Here is a 17,692-nt window from a genome sequence, read left to right on the forward strand (position 1 = left end):
CACATGTGAGCACCTTTTGACATGCTATACATAGTGCATTGCAACACTTGTTGGCATGTGATTTGATGGTTTTCCATTGCTTTAACCACTTGAGACCCGCAATACGTCTATTGACGTCATGGGGTTTCGCTGGTTATATCTAAATGACGCCTGAGTCCACAGACATCATTCAGATATTGCCGTTTTCAGCCGGCGATTCCCTACACCATAAGAATGATCATAGCGGCTGTTCCGCCGCTTGATCGTTCTTACGGGCGGCGGGAGGGGACGCCCCCCCTCCCGCCGCCCTCCGGTGCTTCTACCGACTCACCGTTTAAAACTAAAAAAATAAAAATAAAATTAACAATAAAAAAAATTTTTTTAAGCGTCCCTGTCCCTGTGAGCTCGCACACAGAAGCGAACGCATACGTAAGTTCCGCCCACACATGAAAACGGTGTTCAAACCACACATGTGAGGTATCGTCGCGAACGTTAGAGCGAGAGCAATAATTCTAGCCCTAGACCTCCTCTGTAACCCAAAACATGTAACCAGTAAAAATTTTTAAATTGTCGCCTATGGGGATTTTTAAATACCAAAGTTTGGCGCCATTCCACGAGCGTGTGTAATTTTGAAGCGTGACATGTTGGGTATCTATTTACTCGGCGTATCCTCCTCTTTCACATTATGCAAAAAAATTGCTGCGCAACTACCGTGCGAGATAAAAAGTTGCAATGTCCGCCATTGTATTCTCTAGGGTCTTTGCTAAAAAAACATATATAATGTTTGGGGGTTCTATGTAATTTTCTAGCAAAAAAATTAGGAATTTTACATGTAGGAGAGAAATGTCAGAATTGGCCTGGGTCTGAAGTGGTTAAATAGAAAACACATCAGAGTTAAGAATTCATAGGTGTAAACAGATCCAAAAAGCTTGGAGAACCACCTTGAAGGACCCAAGTATTTGTTTATAGAATAAGAACATGATATGATTCAGTCACAATATGGGAACATTTCATGAATTGTGTGTATTGTGGAAGTTTTAATGAAATATGGTCAGTGTTCTGAAAACCTTAATTAATGGTCTTCTTTTCAATTAGACTAGAGTTCTTTAACCACTTGCTGAATGTACAGTTATGACGTGTACACGCGGCCGGACTTTTCGACAGCAAAGGTCCGACAGAACGAATCTGTCAGACAATTCGACCGTGTGTGGGTTTCATCAGACCTTTGCTGTCAAAAAATCCGTTAGTCTGTATGTTAGTCCAACGGACGAAAACCGACGCTAGGGCAGCTATTGGTTGCTGGCTATGAACTTCCTTATTCTAGTCCGGTCATACGTCATCACGGTCGAATCCATTGGACTTTGATGTGATTGTGTGTGGCCAAGTCCGATTAGATGGAAGTCCGTCGAAACTCCATCAAAAAGTCAGACGCAATTCAGTCCGTCGAAAAGTACGGTTGTGTGTACACGGCATTACAGCTTCCATATATGTATTTTAACATTTAAATGTTTGCCTGGGGTTTAAGTTGCCAGGGCATACCCAGTACATCCTACAATGACCCCCTTGGTGTATTCCTTCTCACCAGAATCTATTGTTGGATGGCTCAGGTCACTGTCTCTATTGTAGGATAGTTCAGTCTTTGCACACACTGCTGTCAACAGTACTTTCTTCAATTTTAGCAGGCTTTCAATTGCACAAAAAATTTAAAGGGAACAAGGCAACCTCCCAGCAACAGCTTTGATTGTCTCATGGATTATAATAAAACTTGATGGTAGGTTGCTTTGAGGTTGCAGTGTACCTGCAATGTTACATAGTTACATAGTTAGTCAGGTTGAAAAAAGACACAAGTCCATCCAGTTCAACCTTAAAAACAAATAAATAAAATAAAAAATAATCGTACAATCCAGATACCCAATTTTATGCCCACAATTGATCCAGAGGAAGGCGAAAAAAAAAACCAGCAGAGCATGCGCCAATTTGCTACAGCAGGGGAAAAAAATTCCTTCCTGATCCCCCAACAGGCGATCGGATTTTCCCTGGATCAACTTTACCTATGTTAGTACCTAGTTATATTATGTACCATCAGGAAAGTATCCAAGCCTTTCTTAAAGCAGTCTACTGAACTGGCCAGAACCACCTCTGGCGGGAGTCTATTCCACATTTTCACAGCTCTAACTGTGAAGAAACCTTTCCGTACTTGAAGATGAAATCTCTCTTCCTCTAGACGTAAAGAGTGCCCCCGTGTCCTCTGGGTTGACCGTACAGAGAACAACTCAACACCAAGTTCACTATATGGACCCCTAATGTATTTGAACATGTTGATCATATCCCCCCTTAATCTCCTCTTCTCAAGAGTGAATAAATTTAGTTCCTCTAATCTCTCCTCATAGCTGAGTTCCTCCATGCCTCTTATCAGTTTGGTTGCCCTTCTCTGCACTTTCTCCAGTTCCCCGATATCCTTTTTGAGAACTGGTGCCCAAAACTGAACGGCATATTCCAGGTGAGGTCTTACTAATGATTGGAACAGGGGCAAAATTATATCTCTTTCTCTGGAGTCCATACCTCTCTTAATACAAGAAAGGACTTTGCTCGCTTTGCAAACAGCAGCTTGGCATTGCATGTTGTTATTGAGCTTATGGTCTACCAAAACCCCCAGATCCTTCTCCACTATGGATTCCCCCAGTTGTACTCCCCCTAGCATGTATGATGCATGCATATTCTTAGGCCCCAAGTGCATAACTTTACATTTATCAACATTAAACCTCATCTGCCACATAGTCGCCCAATTAGACAGTGTATTGAGGTCGGCTTGTAAATTGGAGACATCCTGTAAAGACGTTATTCCACTGCATATCTTGGTGTCATCTGCAAAGACAGAAATATTACTTTTGATCCCAGACCCAATATCATTTATAAAGATGTTAAAAAGTAAGGGTCCCAGCACTGAACCTTGGGGTACACCACTGATAACCTTAGAGCATTCAGAGTAAGAGTCATTAACCACTACTCTGTGAATTCTGTCTTCTAGCCAATTTTCTATCCATTTACAAACTGATATTTCCAAACCTGTAGACTTTACCTTACACATGAGCCGTGTGTGGGGAACTGTATCGAATGCTTTTGCAAAATCCAAGTATACCACGTCCACCGCCACCCCTCTGTCCAAGGTTTTACTTACCTCCTCATAAAAAGAAATCAGATTTGTCTGACAACTTCTGTCTTTCATGAATCCATGTTGTCTGTTGCTTAAAGTGTTTTTGTTCAGCAAGAACTCGTCAATGTGGTCTTTTATTAAACGCTCCAGTATCTTCCCAGCTATAGAAGTTAAGCTAACAGGTCTATAGTTACTTGGTAAAGACTTTGATCCCTTTTTAAATATAGGCACCACGTTCGCCCTGCGCCAATCCAGTGGGACTATTCCCGTCATTAATGAGTCCCTAAAAATTAGATACAATGGCTCTGAAATTACAGAGCTCAATTCTTTTAGGATCCGTGGGTGGATGCCATCAGGGCCAGGTGCTTTATCCACCTTTATTCTGTCTAAGTATTTCTGGACCATATCACTTTTGAGCCATTGTGGATCATTTGGGGCTGTGTCACTATCACCCCCATTATGGACATGCGCTCCCCCATGCTCTTTTGTGTACACAGAGCTGAAGAAAGTGTTTAATAAATTAGCCTTCTCTTTGTCCCCAGTCACCAACTCTAGATTGTTTTGTAAAGGGCCTACATGCTCAGACTTGACCTTTTTACTATTAATATATTTGAAGAATTTTTTGGGGTTTGTCCTACTATCTTTTGCAATCTGTCGTTCGTTTTGAATTTTTGCATCCTTGATTTCCTTTTTACATATTCTGTTAATTTCTTTGTAACATTTAAATGACACTAGTGATCCTTCATTTTTATATTTTTTAAAAGCTCTTCTCTTACAGTTTATAGCTTTTTTAACTTTGGCCGTGAGCCACATAGGTTTTGTTTTTAGCCTTTTAAACTTATTGCCCATGGGAATATACTTTGCAGTGAGGTCCCCAACAGTCTTTTTGAAGAATTCCCATTTCTGTTCTGTGCCCATTGAAGCGAATATTCTCTCCCAGTCTAAGTCCTGGAGAGTAGCCCTCATCCTCGGAAAATTAGCTCTCTTGAAGTTAAGTGTTTTTATCTTACCCGTATGTATTTCTTGTTTAGCGCTAACATCAAAGGAAATCATGTTATGATCACTGCTACCCAGGTGTTCCTTTATCTGGACATTAGTAATAAGCTCTGCATGGTTTGAGATTACCAGGTCCAACAGAGCTTCATTCCTAGTTGGGGCCTCAATAAACTGGACCATAAAATTGTCCTGTAATAGGTTTATCATTTTTTGCCCTTTAACTGTCCCAGCAGTGCCATTACTCCAGTCAATTTCTGGGTAGTTAAAATCCCCCATTATTATCACTGTCCCAGCCCTTGCAGCCCTTTCCATCTGTGCAAGGAGCTGAGTCTCCACCTCCTCATTCACATTGGGTGGTCTATAACAAACTCCAACGATTAACTTTGAACTACACCCATCTAAATGCAGTTCCACCCATAATGCTTCGGACTCATCACACTCTCCATCCACCAGGTCCTCTTTCACACTTGCTTTGAGATCACTTCTCACATAGAGACAGACCCCGCCACCTTTCCTTTTTACCCTGTCTCTCCGAAAGAGTGCATAGCCAGGAATATTAATAGCCCAGTCATGTGAGGATTGAAGCCAAGTTTCAGCAATACCGATTACATCATAGCTCTCCTCATGCACCACAGCTTCCAACTCACCTATTTTGCTTGGCAGACTTCTGGCATTGGTGAACAAACACTTTAATGCATTATTACATTTTGCTCTGGTGTTTTTCATATTATTTTTAGTAGTACAAATTGCACTATAGTTTTCAATGGCTGTTTGCAACATGGGAAATTTCTTGTCACCTGCCATATCCCACCCCCCATCTATCCCCATTCCACCCTCCATTAATGTCTGACCCCTAACTGACCTGTCTGCCCAATGTACATCTGGTTCACCCTCCCCCCTCAAACCCAGTTTAAATACTCCTCCAGCCTTCCCATAAACCTCTTCCCCAGCACAGCAGACCCCCTTCCATTCAAGTGCAAACCATCATTAGCATATAGGTTGCACCCCATTGAAAAGTCAGCCCAGTGCTCTAGAAACCCAAATCCCTCCTCCCTACACCAGGTCTTTAGCCATGCATTCAGCTCTCTAATCACCCCCTGCCTTTCCTGTGTTGCGCATGGCACAGGCAATATTTCAGAGAATATCACCTTGGAGGTCCTTCCCTTCAACTTGCAGCCTAGTTCTCTAAATTGATTCTTAAGGAGCCTCCACCTTCCATGTATACGGTCATTGGTTCCAACGTGGACCAAGACTGCAACCAAGACAACCAAGACAAGGTTGTAGTTTACAATGACTGACTACAAATAACATTTTAAAATTGTTGTTAATTACAACATGTGGTTAATGATAAAAACTGCTGTTTTTAAGGAAATATATTGTTTTGTGTGGTATGTCTAAAGTCTACTATATTTATTGAAAAATTGCTGTTTAGGAAATAAAAAAATAAAAACGTGACATTTACCAGTATAAGTGCTACAGTTAACATTTCGCACTGGAGTTCTGCCTTAAAGTGCTAATTATTCATGAGTCAGAATTGATGTGGTGGTGGTTTTCTGAGCAGGTGGCTCTCCAGATGTGAACGTGGGTTAACGGAAGACTTCACAGAAGAATAGGGACATCCCTCCATAATAATACATGCCACTGATGTCCCAGTACAGACTATGTCCTCTGCTTGTCCCCTACTACTTCTCATGATATATGGTAAGTATAATATTATTTATGTGCAATTCTGTTGAGACTGTTTGGTTTATTCAGCAGTTGTAGTTGTACGTGATGTGTTTTCAGCCTCATTTATATGGAGGAGGGAAAAGGCAAGGTTACTTGATAAAATATTGCATTTAGCACAAAAGACTAAAGGAGGCAACACACAGATTGCATTTTATAACTGATCTCTCAAATATGTAATTTACTGATGTTGTTGTGTAAGGACCTATCTTAAACATTCATTAGAATTCTGAATAGTCAGTTAAACCTTCACACTGCACAGGCTTTGCTAAATTTTGTAGATGTGACAGATCAATTGTAAAACACTATCTGATGATAGGCTCAAATCACTAAAAACTATAAATCATATGCTTTTGCCTTTAGGAGATGTATTTTCGGCATATGACTGTTCTCATTGAATGGCACTCCAATGCACCATGCCGGCTCATATAAATGTGGATTGTGTGTTACCGTGTATTACTGCAACTCATAGGTGTGGAGCTAGCCTAAAAGAACCCTGCTACAAAAGAAACATGAAGACTGCTATTGGTTGACCTTCTTGTTCTAAAAATGGCAGTTGCCTTGGTGTTGTGTTAGTGCATACTTGTTAAAGGTCAGCAGGGATTTTTTTTTTTTTTACAAAGAATCGGTGCGGGTAATATCCCCTTCTGAGTCACTGCATCTCTTCCGCCCCTACCCACCTCCGAACACTGTCCCTTGGTTCCACCCTTACCCACCTCCTAGTATCACCCCTTTTGGAAAAAACAGAACAAAGTATCATTTTGTGGTGCTTTGTAACTTGTGTGGAATTTGTTAATGATAACAAGGAATGCAGTAAAATAGATTCCGTGCACCCAGCAGAAGTGGACCCCCACAAACAATAGATCCACCAGCAACAATAGATCCCCCCAGCAACAACAGACCTCCTGCCAAAAACAATACCTCCCCCCAGCAAAACAGATCTTCCAGCAGCCAGCATCAATAGACTCCTCCCTCAATAGTAGAACCTTCCCAGCAACAATAGATCCCCCACTAGCAACAATAGTCCCCCTGCAACAATAGATCCTTCCAGAGATAACGCATTCCCCAGTAGCCAGTATCAAACCCTCCAGCACCTCCCAGCACCCCTTGCCATTACATACATTCAGTGCTAGAGGTGCCCCGCGTTCCCACCGAAAAAAAGCCCTGAGGGTCAGCAACTCAGAGCTTAAAAAAATGTACAGTCAAAGTGTAAAACAAGATTTTTTTTTTAAAGGTTTTTTTATATTGTTTTGTGTATAAATAAAATATTCAATAATGTTCAATAAAAAATGATTTGACTCAAAATGTAAAGCAACTAATTGTAAATGAGATTGTGAAAGTGTACGGCAGCTTTCCAGTCTGCATAGATCTGTTAAACAATTTAAATTTACTGCACCTTATCACTGTTTTGTACAATCTCATCCCATTTTTATGGCTATGCTGGATCTCATATGAGCCCATGTTAATTAATATATCTTTATATATTTTTTTAATTTTAGTAGATTTTATAGACAGGTTGCATCATGTGCTTTGGCTTTACTGTTATTGTAAGTTTAGGCCTCTTGAAAGTGTCAACCCCCCAAGAGATATTTCCGTTATAGATAGTTGCTAGTTGGATGAATCATTAAATCATCTGTAGGCTTGTAACCAAGTGGAAGGCTTGCTCCACAACACCATAATGGCACCCCAGGTTACTGCCCAATTATATTTGGCCCAAGGTGCACAGTTGCTACTACCAAAAACTGACTTCACACAGACTTCAGTCGATGGAGGTGAGCTCAAACAGGTAGACTATGAATCAACATACAAGGAACATCAGAGGCAAAAAAATTGTTACAATTCCATCAGATATGTGATGGTAGCACAAGAAGGCCACAGTTCAGGCCAAAGGTACTGACAAGTACAGTATTTAAACATTGTTGTAACTTTGAGAGCAGTCTAGTGGAAATAAAGACTACCCGCCAAAGACTCCAATGGGGTCTTCCTGATATTCTAGCTCTTTCCACAAGCCCCATTCCACATCCCACCCCCAGTCACCTTGGAGTTTCACTCCCCCTGGTGCATTCCCTATAGCATCAACAAAAAAATTACAGGAAGATTAAACTCCTTATAATTTATGAAGCAGTGTTGAAAACTGAAATTCTTGGCAGAGGAATCTTGCCAGAGTACCAAAGAGACAGGGGAATCCTAAGAGTAGTACTAAATGAATTTTTTTTTTTACCTTAATGCATTCACAGCATTAAAGGGTTAGTTCACCTTTACAAAAAAAACTGCCTATGCAGGTAAGTTATGCCTGTAGATAAAAACAAAGGGCAGCTTTGACCAAAATTAAAGGAGAAGTATAGTCAAAGCTTTTTTGGCTATACTTCTCCTATGGATTACAGGAGTGCAGTTAGTTCTACACTCCTGTGACCAGTTTTTAGCCGACAGAAAGCTAAAGTTGACGTAACTGAGCAGGCCCAGGCTCTGAAAAGATGGTCAGGATCCACCCAGATGCCCGGACTGGCAGCTGCCACCGCCTCTCAGTGAGCCGCTGAGACCCAGAGCCAGATGTTCACGACCCCTCCACAGTCCAGTGCTCCAGTGAGCACTGAAAGGGCAGAGCAGAGAGTCGCTCATTACCAGTTTCCTGCTCTCTGTGGGCTGAAGACTGAGAGCTGAGTGATCAGCAGTGTTTAAACGCTCAAATCAGGGGAGGCAGCAGGGGACAGCTGCAGCTGGGATCGGTGTTTCAGCCATCTAGGTAAGTATGATGTTTTTTTTTTTTTTATAATCCCATACGTCTCTTTTAAATAATGCCCTTGCTAAAGGGGTAGGCCATTTACAGTTCTGCTCATAAGTTTACATACCCTGGCAGAATTTAGAATTTCTTGGCCATTTTTTTGTGAATATGAATGATAACACAAAACTTTTCTTTCACTCATGGTTAGTGTTTGGCTGAAGCAATTTATTATCAGTCAACTGTGTTTACACTTTTTTTGTGTTATCATTCATATTCTCTGAAAAATGGCCAAGAAATCATAAATTCTGCCAGGGTATGTAAACTTATGAGCACAACTGTATGTACACCCCAATGTCTGGTTGAAAAACTTCCAGAGATGAAATAATTCCCTCCGACCTTGTTACTAGGACTTTGCTAAGACACTCTCAGCCGATTCAAACCCACTTACATGCCCCCCTTCTCCACTGTCACGGTAGTTCTGAGCTCAATGGTGCTACAATAGAGGTGATAGTGGACCACACGTGTGCAGGGTTTGAAAGCTCGCTCCTGTGATGGTGGGGATGAACAGTAGTGGCTGGGAGTGTCTTAGCAACATCCTATCAACAAAACAAGATAGGATGATGCCATCACTGTCCGTTTTTTGGCCAAGCTTCAGCAAGTTCATAAATGGCCTACACCTGTAGCTAAGGTATTATCCAACTGTAGTCAATGCTGCACAGTCTTATCTACAGACCCCTTTACCTGTATTGTCAGTTTTTTGGTAAGGGTGAACTAACCCTTTAAGGTAAGAAACTCCCCATTACATTTACAACCCCCCCCCCCCCCCATCCCCAAACATCTACTGTCCCTGTCATTGCTGCCAGGTACTCCATGATTCACTCTGTTCCCCTGAACATCCTGACTATAAAAGACAGGTGAGAGTAGTAACAGGCTCCTGCAGCTTTTGTGGGTTTAGTAACACTTTAAGGGAAGGTGAGCATGTGCTGCTGGGGAAAATGGCATTCAAGAAAACCATCAAAAATGAATTTACTTTTGTTTCTATTGGTTGAACCAGATGGACATGTGTCTTTTTTAACCTTACTATAGAACACATGCATAGAAAGACTGGCAAAAAAGAGGCCAATGCAAGCCTCCCACTTTGATGAAGAGCCTAGCTTAGTGTCCCCAGAGTCCTTCAAACTCTGTATAATTTTTTTCTGAAATCAGATAGCAGCTAAGTCTCTTGTATACCACAGTTGGATACAGATGCCACTGCGACCTACCAAATGGCCGGGCAAATCAGATCTTCCTCATCACAGTGGAGGACCAGTGAGTAGTACAAGATGTAGTGAACTGCATGGAATGAACCTTGCTTTTCATCTATTGCTTTTTAATGATGGTTTAGTTTACACCTAAAGTGTTTTTATTTTCAGAAAAACTGTCTGGTAGCCACAGTATAAACAGGTCTCTTTCATTTTTAGGGTGTTGGACACTACCTCTCCCATCTACAATGACTGTGGTCTGGAGTGTGCTGGACAATGGGCAAAATCAGTTCAATCTCGTATGTTTGGTGAACAGCAGACCAGATGCTATTTTCACAGTGTGGATATCAAATGTTAATGAAACTAATAAAGGGACCTTAGGTGGCATTCAAATGAACATTATTCCGGCATCCTCTACCCAGCAATACATCTATTCATCCGGCAATGGCCAAACTCCTGTTTTTGTAGTTCCATCTCCTGGAGGACCCGCCTCACTTTTTTCTACCAGGAATGCTGGCTTTCAACTTTCCATATCTTTGTCCATTAAGAAGTTGCCCATCATTGCCCCTTTTACTTCACTGAATACGCTTCTTCATTCTTTGGTGCCCTCCTTATCTTCTAGCAAAGAAGTCAGTAATTTTGTTCCTTCACCTTTCCGTGAAAGTGGTCTCATCGTTTTGCCAGAATTAACTGAGAGCAACAATGCTGACTCCCTTACATCAGTTTCTCAACAGGACCTCAATATTCACATTGGTCAACCTGTATTAACTGGAAATCTCCAGAATTTTGCCCATTTAAGGATACCATTCGACAGCCTCCAATTATGGGACTCAGTGGGCTCCTGTTTTTTAGGTCAAACTGAAAGTGTTGACATTAATGATATTATCCTCTCAGGTAATTTATTTCCTAATTGTTTGTTACAGTAATGTCTGATAAAGTAAGAGCAGTGAGGTACAACTCATGGAAACACATCTATTTTTATTAGTCCAATGGTGGCAACAGACTAATGGAAAATGAATAATCAACAATAATATGCTCTTTCTTGTCCCTGTCTTACACAATTATATAGTATGGTCATACATATCTATGCACTAGCATTGCCTCTATTGCCATCTATTGCTTCTATAGAAGGCTAAATCAAACCAGCCAATAACTTTTCCTGCTGAAGTCACATGTGCCAATGATGTTTGCTGAGGTTTGTACTATTAGCATATACTGTATTGTAATTATTGCCTAGTCTTTGAGGGCAACCATATCCATATCTGCTAATTACATATGCAGACTCTGCTTCCTGCTTTGCAGTGTTACATGCGGTTATGTTTTACCAATTGTTTCTAAAATATAAAGCTGGCCATACACTGTAAAATCTATAAATTTTCCCCATTCACACTAAACAGCATGGATGGACAAATCTTCCCTGCCAGCTACTGTATTTTGTGAGCCAGCACCCTTTGCTGTCAGAATACAGAATAGTGGCTGCATCTGCCTGGATGCAGCAGCTGTTTGGCCAACATTTTTTTGTCTAGCCACTTTGACCTTTAGATCAAAGTATGTTGGGTTACAGGGGGGCCAAAAGGGCCGCCAGAGCTTGAATTTTGGCCAGCTTTTAGCCAACCCAATGAAATGAATGCATTTCGATTGGGCTGTTGAGTTAAAGAGTAGGTCCAGCCCCCCCCCCTCAAAAAATTTAAAGTCAGCAGCTATAAATACTGCAGCTGCTGACTTTTAATATATGGACATTCACCTGTCCAGGGAGCCTGCGATGTCGGCACCCTAGCCATTCTTTGAATCGGCTGTCAGGGGTAGCCGCCACCTTTCCTGGTAGGGGAAGCTTTTCGGCTTCACATCCAGTTCCCTACTGCACATGCATACCACACTTTCTAATTGGTCTGGTGGCAGAGGAAGGAGGAGGGGGAAGAAATTCAGAGAGACTGGGCCACCACCCAGTTTCCCGAAAGTGGGGAACGGTACCTGTCAAAAATAGGTACCCGTTCCCCCCTCCCCTCTGAAAGGTGCCAAGTGTGGCACCGGAGGGGGGGGGGGGAGACAGATAAGCAGAAGTTCCACTTTTGAGTGAAATTCCACTTTAACTTTAGTTGCTTGAAATTAGATACTTAATGTCCCCTGCAATTGAGGATGGACTGAAAATACATTATAATTTCTAAAAAACCTAATAAATTCACTGAAAATCTGAAAAACACATTCTTAAAGGTTTCATTCTTGAATCACAAATCTACAACTTTCACCTTCAACTCCTGAAGTCAAGCTCCCCTTAATAAAGAGCCTTCAATATATCTGAAAATACACACAGATGGGAATTTACACAAAATTAAGTAGACTGAATCTGGTGCAGCTGTGCCTTTTAACCAAACAGCTTCTAGCTTTAAATTTCAAAGCTTAACTAAACAACTGAAGATAAAAGCCGATTGGCTACTATGCACAGCTGCTCCAGATTCTGCCTGCTTCAATATTTGTAAATTACCCCCACAAACTCCTGTAGGTAACTGCTTGTTAGGTATGTAGTAACACAACTGTGTTCAACCTACTTGAATATATTCACTTTGGTGAATGCTAAAAAGTCATCCCTTGAAGATTCCATTGAAGATTCCATTGGGGTGATCCCTGTGATCCTTTTTTACCTGTGGGAGCCTTTATAAACTCTTTCAGCTGCATTCCTAATTTTTTTCAGTCATTGTGAAGACTTGTATGCATGAAAGAAAAAATAGTAGGTATTACTGTAACATTTTTTTGTTTCCAGGAGAATCAAGTCACTCCTTGTGCTATGATGAAGACTTTTCTACAGCGTTGGGTATGGAAATGCTTTTGTTCTCAATACATGTAATTCTCTCTCTCTCTCTCCCTCTGTCTCTCTCTCTGTTTCCCCCCTCTGTCTCTCTTTCCCACCCCCTCTGTCTCTCTCTCTCTCCCACCCCCTCTGTCTCTTTCTCTCTCTCTCTTTCTCTCCCCCTCTGTCTCTCCCCCTCTTTCTCTCTCTCTCTCTCTCTCTCTCTCTCTCTCTCTCTCTCTCTCTCTCTCTCTCTCTCTCTTTAAAAAAAATAGAACCTACTCCTCATTCTCAACATGTACAACATGTTCCCTACTGCGCATGCGCGAGTCGCGCTGCGCTGGTTCCCCGCTGTGTCTCTGGGAACTGTGTGTTTCCCAGAACACAACGGGAGGGGCGGAGCCATGCGGCGGTGGGCGGAGCCATGTGGCGGTCTGGCCGGAAGTGGGTGCAGTTACCTGGATTATCCAGGTAACTGCACCCCCCTCCCCCCCGAAAGGTGCCGATTGTGGCACCGGAGGGGGGGAGGCATAATACTAGCGGAACTTCCCCTTTAGGGTGAAGAACCGCTTTAAACAGTTCCTAACTCAAAGTAACAGTTCTCTCAGCTGTACTATAACTTCTCCTTGTAGTTCTTCAGCCCCTTGAGCTCCGGTCTCTCACGAGGCCCTCGGATTCACTGACTCTGAATCCTCTGAGCTCCTCAAGGCCTTTGCGGTGCTATCTCCCTCAAGCATCACCCACGCTTCCCTGCTGGGTCCCTAGCTTGGCACTTCAGATACGTTCAAGCAGAGGCACAACTAGAACCTTCAGGGCCCCGGTGCAAGAAATCATGATGGGCCCCCCTTCCATCCGAGCCCCGGGCTTCCAGTTTTGGGAGGGTGGCCATGGACATCACCCATGCTTCCCTGCTGGGTCCCTAGCTTGGCACTTCAGATACTTTCAAGTTTTACCCCTGCTGACCAGCTCTGTCCCTAGTTTGGCACACAAGGCTGTTCTACAAGCGTCACCTCTGCTGGTTGGGTCCCTGACTTGATCACCGCCTAAAGTTTTCCGATTCTCCACCGTGCCAGTTCAGTGAGAATACTGCTCTGGTACTTGCTTCAGTTACTGACTATAGTCCCTGGTAAAGGCGATCGATCCCTTATTGGCGACAGCTTCCCTTCTACCTCTGACTACGACAAGTACTCCGGCCGGCAGAACTGGCACTTTTGGTTGGACTATAAGCTGCAGTCCTAACCCTGCGCTGCCCTCTTACTTCTGGATAGGCCCTCACACAGCCTGGTAGCCTGATGCCCCCAGGATAGGCCCAATCTCCAGCCTAGCAGTCTGGGGCAGATGACACCCATCCACCCAGATTGCGGTCTGGGTGGCACACAAGAACCTGGATCATCTGACCTCACCCGGATAGATAGGCTCTCCCAGCTGCCAAAGAATTAAACAAAATCCCTGCCCATTGATTGACATACCCCATATACCTATAACCTGACCTTGAGTTGTCCTTCTCAATCTAATACCTCCAAGTGCCCAGCCACCTGGTGGTAGAAGAGGAAAGTACAACCAAGCGAAACTTAGGGAGCAGGCAATGGATCTCAGATAATTGACTACAGTAACTACTCCTGACTAGGAATTTGGTGAGGAGCTACCTTACAAAACTCCAGGGCGTTACACACAGTCAACGACAATCTGTCTATGTAAACAGGGAAGATTGTCGTTCTGTCTGTTCTGCTAAGATGGAACACGGATCTTTGCCTTCCACTAGTCAAAGCACCTCCCCCACAGTGAGTAAGCACATCCCAGGCACACATTTATCCCTTTGGATCGCCTCTGATGTTAACCCCTTCCCTGCTAGTCATTAGCACAGTGACAGTGCTTATTTCTTTTAGCACTGATCACTACATTAGTGTCTCTGGGCCCCAAAAAGTGTCAGTTAGGTGTTCAATTTGTCCACCGCAATATCGCAGTCCCGCTATAAGCCAATGATCGCCGGCATTGCTAGTAAAAAAATTATATATATATATATATATATATATATATACATATATATATATATATATATATATGTAGGTTAATTGGCCTCTATCCAAAATTGGCCCTAGTATATGAATGGGGACCTTGGATTGTGGGCTCCTTGAGGGTAGGGACCAATGTGAGTGTGCAATGAACAGGGATAGGGACAATTGTAGACACTCAGGTTGAACTGGATGGACTGGTGTCTTTATTCAACCTAACTAACTATGAAACTATATATATATATTTCATAGTTTGTAGACGCTGTAACTTTTGCACAAACCAATCAATATATATATATTGTGTTTTTTTTTAACCAAAAATATGTAGTAGAATATATATTGATCTAAATTGATGAAGAAATTTGATATTTTTTTACATGTTTTTATTGGATATGTCTTATAGCACAAAAGTAAAAAAATATTGTTTTTTTTTTCAAAATAATTAGTCTTATTTTTTGTCTTATAGAGCAAAAAATTAAAAACGATCAAATACCACCAAAAGAAAGCTCTATGTGTGGGAAAACAAAAGAACAAAACTTGGATTTGCATACAGTGTCGCATTACTGCACAATTGTCAGTTAAAGTAACACAGTGCTGTATCGCAAAAAAATGGCCTGGTCAGGAAGGGGGTAAAACCTTCCGAATCTCAAGTGGTTAACATAAGCAAAATTTTCCCACTTTCCCACCCCATGTGATAGATGCTGGAGAGGCAGAATGAGTGTCCCATGCTCCCCATTTCCAGGGGTACCAGGTATTTCTTGGTTCTCTGATGGCAAATTGGAGTAGCAGGCACACTCAGAGATAGCAAATAAAGTATGGTGCTTCCCATGAAGCAAACCTGGTAAATTACCTGTAAATTACCTAGTATTGACAAAGTGCAAGGTCACTTTAAAGCAGAAAATAGCTCAAACAATATTTTTAATACCTTTTATTTAAAGTAGAGAAGGGTAAGATCTACTGTCAAGTTTTTATTACTGCCTGTGTCCCTGTCTGTGGGATTTTCCTTCACTTCCTGTCCAAGTGACTCCCCTGACATTGCCAAGAGCTCACTTCCCTGTTTTCTCCTCTCTGGAGTGCATTCCCTAAATGTATCTACAGGAAATCTACTAATCAGCCAATCACACTGTCACCAGACAGCAGTAAAAACCTGGCAGGGGATCTAATGCTTTCTCTTGCTATAGAAAACTGAAAACAAAAGGTTTGGCCTGGAGTTCAACTTTAAATATATAGGGAGGTGGGTATCTTAGAAGTTAAATAAAACAGCATTATACTGGAAACTTTGCTTTATGATTCTAGATTCATGAAATTACTGTTCACAGATATTAAAAACCTTGAATTTATGTTAAATAACTCTTGTGTTTTTTTTAGCTCTTCATGTGAAGCAAGATTTCCTCTTTGTCTTGGCCATCAGAATAATCGTCTTCAAACTCTTCATTTTCGACCTGCTGGTGACCTGGATTGCCGTGTTGCAATTGTATTCGCCTGTAGTCACTGGCTTGTAAAATGAATATGCTGCTCCCTGATGTCAACCAGAAAGATAGAAGGCAGTATATCTTACAATAAACTAGTTTGTAGTATTTCTAAATCATGCGTTAATGTATGTTATGTTTATGTTACAGTATGCATTATTATTTAGGGTTGCACCATCCGATACCAGTTTTTTAAGACCGAGTATGAGTACTGATACTTTCCCTCATGTACTCGCCAATACCAATTACTGATACCTATTTAAAAAAAAAAAAAAATTTTTTGATCAATGTTATTGCTATTACAAGGGATTATCAACATCTCGTGTAATAGCATGGGCCATGACAGTTTGTCATGACAGATTTTTATGGAGAGATCTGGGGTCTATTAGACCCCAAATCTCTCCTCTGGCCTCCAATGCAACCTATCACACACAGATCGGTCTGAGTGTCCACTACACTGACCACTACACTAACCTACCTGATTCCTATACTTACCTACCTGATCCCTACACTAACCTACTAACGACTACACTAACCTGATTCCTACACTGATCTACCTGATTCCTACTTCCTGCACTACTCCCCCCCCCCCCCCCATGTACAATGTAGATCGGTGGATTTTGCTTATCTCTGGTGGGATTGAAAGGAGGAGGCGGGGAAGGGAAATCCCACTGACAGCTGAAACGTCATCGGCCCTGCTCCTTAACGACCGATAATTGCTGGCATTCTATTGTATACATTTCAGCAGTCAGCGGGGGAATCCCACTGACAAATGAACGCAACGAACCTGAAGGTATCGATTTCTAATATCGGTGCATTTGCACGAGTACCGATACTCGTGCAAATGCTTTGTATCGGCACCGATACCAGTATCGGTATCTATGCAACCCTAGTATTATTATTTACTGTACAGTATATGAATATGTTATGTATGTACCAAGAGAAACCAAAAATTTTATTTCTTTATTTTTTTTAAAAAGGATGTTGGTTTTTAAGGGCTCATTCACATCAAAACACGGGAAACCCTTGTTCTCTGAGTGTTTCTCACACTGCGTTCAAAATGCGATTCAGGTGTGAACCGACACTTAAAGCAGTATTAAATCTAAAAACAAAAAATGTTATACTTTACAGTTTACTAATCGTTCAGAGCTTGTTCCCACATAATGTGGTGACCTGTGTTTTATCACACTGGATGAACGCAGGTCACTGCTAGGACACACAGAATACAAGTGAGTCCTATTCACACTGCAATGCAGCCCGGAGGTGCAGTGCAGTGAGCTGCAATAAAATGCAGACATGCTGGATCAAGAGACATCTCAAGATGCATCTCTATCTCAAGTGTTGCTTTTTGCAAAAGGCATACATCAGCTGTGCCTGCAAACCAGCATTACCTTACCTGCTATAGCGGCTTCCTAATTATTACCACAGTCAAGGTAGTATTTGCAGCAGCTTGACATCTGGTGCTGACAGGGAAGACTGTATGGAGCTTTGGTTCACCATCCTTCTTACAACATTCCTTTGGGTTTCTGCTCAAGCTTGCCTAAAAGGTTACGATTCATGCATGAACAAGTAGTGAGCTATAAAACCAGAAGCCATACAGGCGAGCTAT

At 41.9% G+C, this 17,692-nt stretch overlaps 1 protein-coding gene across 1 annotated transcript; it reads left to right on the forward strand.

Moving 5' to 3' along the window:
• Positions 1-5,721: 5,721 nt before the first annotated feature.
• LOC143929925 (uncharacterized) lies at positions 5,722-16,199 on the forward strand. The gene is made up of 4 exons (XM_077453863.1): positions 5,722-5,830; positions 10,037-10,711; positions 12,576-12,626; positions 15,983-16,199. The coding sequence occupies exons 1-4, from the start codon at positions 5,791-5,793 to the stop codon at positions 16,114-16,116; spliced, it is 900 nt and encodes a 299-aa protein (XP_077309989.1). The 5' UTR covers positions 5,722-5,790; the 3' UTR covers positions 16,117-16,199.
• The last annotated feature ends 1,493 nt before the right edge of the window (positions 16,200-17,692 follow it).

This window comes from Lithobates pipiens, unplaced genomic scaffold (assembly GCF_037356315.1).
Source record: "Lithobates pipiens isolate NorthernLeopardFrog02 unplaced genomic scaffold, aLitPip1_a1.2 Scaffold_25, whole genome shotgun sequence".
In the NCBI taxonomy this organism is placed as follows: Eukaryota; Metazoa; Chordata; class Amphibia; order Anura; family Ranidae; genus Lithobates; species Lithobates pipiens.